Genomic DNA, 5,038 nt, shown 5'->3' on the forward strand with positions numbered 1-5,038 from the left:
TGGGTGAGGAGAGAACTCAGGATGAGTTGCGCGGGCCCACCCTGAGCAGGGGACAGGAGGGGACGGGAGATGGCAGAAGGTCGGTAGCGCTTCTTCTCCCCTTGGCGGGTTCCATCTCCTGACAATCCCTGAAGGGACAAAGGGTTAGGAACGCGGGGGCAGGATATACAGACTGGGAAAGAGAACTTCAGCTTGGGATATTTAAAAGGGCCCCATAAAGTAAAAAGAAGAGGGGGTAAAACCTTAATTAATAAACTAAACTTTCCATATGAAATGATTCCCCATTTAAAATTACAACTTCCCCAACCCACACATTCATGTCTCCTTTCAGCCTGGGCGATTGCACTCCCCGCAGTTGTCCCTGATGGAAAGGGGTCACCCAACCACAAGACACTAAAATGTAAAACAAAACAAAAATGCCTGGATCCCGGGCAGCTTCACCACCAACTTAAATTCAGGAACTCTGGCAGTTCCAAGCTGTCCAGAAGGTGTCTTGTGGAGTCGTCAGCACCGAGTCAGTCCTCGATCCCCTTGAAGAGTGTCGGCTCTGCCGTCAGCAAGAAGCTTAATAAAACCTAAGTCCTGCTTCAGAGTTCTGTCCAGTGCCGTGTCCAGCTCTGGACAGTGCCGTGTCCAGTTCTGCCCAGTGCCGTGTCCAGCTCTGCGCTCCTCAGGACAGGAGGGCCGTGGAGGTCCTGGAGCAGGTCCAGCAGAGGCTGTGAGGATGATGAAGGGACTGGAGTGACTCTCTCACCAGGCAAGGCTGCAGGAGCTGGGGCTCTTCAGTCTCAAGAGGAGACACAGCTGACCAGGGTCCTCATCCCTGTGTATATGATGCCTTAGGATTTTGCTGTTATCTTTTTCAGATCCTGCACTGCTTTAGTGTGGAATTGTAAAACGCCATCGCCTGTCAGCTTCTGTTCTCCCGTTTAGACAAAACAATTCCTCTCTAGGCCTGAAACTCAAGGACACCTCACTGTGCCAGGCCCGGAAAATTAGAAATAAAAGTGAATTGAGGTGTTAACAAACCTGGGGGGAATATGACTTCATTACCTGAAGCTGTAATTGGAGGCTTCACCCCTGATGTATAAACAGACCAAACCGATAACTGAGTGAAAAACTCGTGGCCATCGTTCATCTTGGGTGCAGCCTCTCGGAGGCTTCTGCCTGCCCGAGGTGTGTCTACTGGCGGCTTTGAACAAATCCCCGCTTTTATTCTGGTAATTGTGCCTGGCCTCTGTTCCAGCTAGCCACTGCAAGGCATCCTAGAAACAGACAAACAGACTGCACCTTCCCGCTGCCTCAGCCAGTGGGGAAAGGAAGAGGGGAATGTGCAGCCGGGAGTTTGGGATAAAAGGAGGCTGCGTCCTCCGAACCCTCGAGAGAGAAAGCCCACGGGGGAATGGCTGTGGAAACTCTGTCCCTTTATACAAATAAAGTTTCAAGGCTGTTTTGTGGACACTTGGCTTTCCACAGCTTGGCTTTTCCCCACATGCTGAAGGTGCTGGGTAGGTCTTAAAGAGTGACTTAAAGAATGATAAAAGGATATAACAGTATTTACACAGGATGATAAATGCAGTGAGAAGCAGTGGAGAGAGAGATAAAGGGAGCTCCAGCATGGTTTTTGACAAGTTCTGTAACTGAAGGAGCAGAGCCTATCGAAAGTGAAAGTTTGAGGTGAGGTCGCCTGAGATATTTTGGCACTCAGCACAAATGACCACTCAGATGCCTTTTTTGGAACTCTCCAGGACAATAAGAGGATTTCCGGAGAGAAACGGAGTCATGCAAATGATTTCCGGGAAAAGTGCTTCTTACTGTGTTGATCCAGAGACCCATTTTCATGAATATGTATCATTCCGGGGGATAAATTCTGTGTGGCAAAGTCTCCCCCGATCTGAAGAACCAGGAGAGATCCGCAGTGAGTGCGAGCTGGTAAAGAATTGCGGTTTGTGATCCCTCCAGTTCTGTCAGGGAGTTGGGCCAATCTGGGTATCAGGGCCTGGGGGGACACTGGGGACACTTGGGGTGGGGGACAGGGGAAAATGGCATCAGGACTGGGGCCATGGGGGGCACTGGGGGGGAGCCTGGGGTGAATGTGATGTGGGCTTGCAGTCCTGGGGGAAGGTGGGGGGCACTGGGGAGATGGGAGTGGGGCTCACGGGGCTCTGGGGGCAGCAGGGGGGGCTGGCAGTGTGACTGGGGCCATGGGAGGGCTGGGGGACACTGCAGGGGGCAGGGGGTGATCCCCAGATTTGTGTTGGGATCCTGGGGGGGCTGAGGGGACACCTGAGAAATGACACAAGATTGTGGGTGTGGGACTGGGGTTCCAGGGGGGGCTGGAGGACAATGGGGTAACCAGGAGTGACCCCAGGATTGGGGATCAGGGACCCAGCATGTGTCCAGGGGTCTCCTGGCCAGGAGTGCCTCCATTCCCCTTGGGCTGACCCCACTCTCCTCCCCCGTGTTCCCTCCATGAGGAACCCTCCCTGTGTCACCTCCGTGTCCCCTCTGTGTTCCCCAGCATCCCACACTGCTCCCGGTGGCCTCTCTTCTCCATGGCCCCCCTGGCTCGCACCCTGGCACTGCTGGCAATGGCCATGGCCACTGTGGCCATCAAGGAGCTGCCCCTGGACATGGCCCCGAACTCCTTTGATGACCAGTACCTGAAATGTACAGATACCATGCCCGAGAACCTCCTGGATCTCCAGCTCTCTGACTTCTGCGGGAATAAAATGTTTGCCAAGAACTGGATGAAGGCCGAGGCCGACTGGGTAGTGGAGGGTTCCATTCCACACTCTCTTACACCAGACGAGGCCATCGCCCTCTGGGCCTACACCATGAAGGAGTTGCACTTGTACAAGCAGTTCAATGAGGCCGTGTGTGTGGCTGGAAGCAGCAAATGGAAATACCGGAATGAATTCCACTTCAAATCGCTGCATTTCCTGCTGACCCAGGCCCTCCAGAAGCTGAGAAACCCGAACCAGTGTTATGATGTGTTCCGGGGGGTGAAGAACACCCGGTTCAAGGTGAAGAAAAACGACAAAGTCCGCTTTGGTCAGTTTGCGTCATCGTCAATGAGTGAAGATGTGGCCCAGGATTTTGGGCAGGACACGCTATTCAAGGTGCACACGTGCCATGGCGTGGACATCCAGGAATTCTCCAAGTATCCCGAGGAGGAGGAGGTGCTGATCCCACCCTTCGAGATCTTCAGTGTCACTGATGTACGCAAGGAGGGGAACACGATGGTCATTGAGCTTCACTCAACCGGGAACGGCAGCAACTATGACTGCGAGTGGCTGAACGGTGACATCATGGGGACAACCTGGAGGGGTCAGGGACACTGAGTGTGGGTTGGGGACAAGGACACATGGTGCTGGGGACACCCGTGGGCAGGAGGGGACTGTGGGTGGGAGACAGGACAGTCATTGCTGGGCACAGGGGATGGGGACACCCAGTGCCAGGTGAGGGGGACAGGGACATCCAGTGCTGGGGACACCCGGTGCTGGGGATGGGGGGACTTGGCCACCCATGGCTGGGTACAGGGGACAGGGACCTAGTTCTGGTCCTCTGACTCCCACACCCTCAGGGCTCCTCCCTCACCCCTGTCCCTCCCTCCATTGTCCCCCTGACCCCCCTCTTTGTGTCCCCAGGTGGGAGCCTCCCCAGGAACTCTCCCCACCTCGGGGTGCTTCTCCTGGCCACCGTGGCCATGGCAGTGGTCACCGGAACCCTCTGAGCCACGAGGCCACCAAGGTCACAGTGGTCTTGGAGGCCACTGTGGCCACCATGCCCACAAATGCCACCAGGACCTGCAGAGAAATGAAGACACCAAGGCTACCAAGACCTCTGTGGCCATTATGGTCACTTTGGCCACTGTGACCATTGTGGGCGTTGTTGCCACTGTGGCCACTTTGGCCCCTAGGACCACTCTGGTCATAGGAAGCACCATGGCCACCGCAGCCATTGTGGCCACTGTGACCCACGAGGCCACTGTGGCCACTGTGGTCACCATGGTCACTGTAACTACTGAGGCCACCGTGGCCACTGTGGTTCCACTGTGATCATGGTCACCACGGCCACCACAGGCACTGCAGCCACCACGGTCACTGTAACAAGGGGTCCATCCTCGGGAAGCCCCCGAGAGCTGCCCAGGATGGAGCAGTGCAAGGCCAGCAGGACCATCGAGGGCAGGGCTGGAGCTGCCGGGACAGCCCAGGACAGCACGGACAGCAGGGACCGGGCAGTGCCTGGGGCTGCTTGGGCACTTCCCAGTAGAGGGGCTTGGGGGTGGTGATGTCACAGTGACCTCCTGAAGGTGCTTGGCTGCCTTGCCTGGTATATGCAAAAAATTGCCTCTTGGTTGCCCAGAGTGGGAAAAAATTGCTGCTTGCTTGCCTGGTGCATAAAACGTTCATCAGATATTTGATCCTTTCTCGCCTGCCATATCGAAAGTTTAACAATTTGCTGCTGGGTCACCTGATGTATCCGCTACAGCTCTTTTGCTGCCTTTTCTGCAGGGCGCCTCATTTCCTACAATAAAGCAGTTCCTCGTGTTTTTGTTAGTGGCGGCTTAAAGGTTTATTTTTCAAACCTCGATCTTCAGAGAGGCAAAGGAGAAATGTTCCTCCCTTTTTCCTCTGCACTCCCTTTTCACTGCAGCCCCTCACAAAGGACCTGGAGGGGTTGCTGGAGGGGTTGGAACATGCCCAGGGAAGGGCCGGACCTTGGGAAGGGCCTGGAACACCTGGAGTGGCTGAAGGAGCTGGGGCGGTGTTGCTCAGAACAATTAGAAAAGCATGAATGGTCAGTTTGGGGCCAGTTCCATAGTTCCTCATTTGAGGCAACACAACAGAAGAAACATTGGGAGGAAAAGAAAGAAAAACCATCAGTAAAGAAAAGGATGAGAAATGAAATAGTGCAAGGGAGACAGAGGCACCGTGACCCATTCATTTATTAAAAAACCTGATGTTTTGTGAAAAACAAGGTTCACGTTCTTCGAGAAATTTATAAGTTTGATAAAAACTAAAAAAAAATAACA

At 54.2% G+C, this 5,038-nt stretch overlaps 1 protein-coding gene across 2 annotated transcripts; it reads left to right on the forward strand.

Moving 5' to 3' along the window:
- Window positions 1–1,903: 1,903 nt before the first annotated feature.
- Window positions 1,904–4,518, forward strand: LOC120766042 (NAD(P)(+)--arginine ADP-ribosyltransferase 2-like). Of its 2 annotated transcripts, XM_058424253.1 has the most exons (3): window positions 1,904–1,945; window positions 2,522–3,303; window positions 3,651–4,518. In XM_058424253.1, the coding sequence occupies exons 2-3, from the start codon at window positions 2,556–2,558 to the stop codon at window positions 3,734–3,736; spliced, it is 834 nt and encodes a 277-aa protein (XP_058280236.1). In that variant the 5' UTR covers window positions 1,904–1,945; window positions 2,522–2,555; the 3' UTR covers window positions 3,737–4,518. The 2 variants fall into 2 exon arrangements, with proteins under 2 accessions (XP_058280236.1, XP_039947350.1); XM_040091416.2 differs by lacking the exon at window positions 1,904–1,945 and having other exon boundaries at window positions 2,492–3,303.
- Window positions 4,519–5,038: the final 520 nt, after the last annotated feature.

Source organism: Hirundo rustica (assembly GCF_015227805.2).
Source record: "Hirundo rustica isolate bHirRus1 chromosome 1 unlocalized genomic scaffold, bHirRus1.pri.v3 SUPER_1_unloc_2, whole genome shotgun sequence".
NCBI classification, from domain to species: Eukaryota; Metazoa; Chordata; class Aves; order Passeriformes; family Hirundinidae; genus Hirundo; species Hirundo rustica.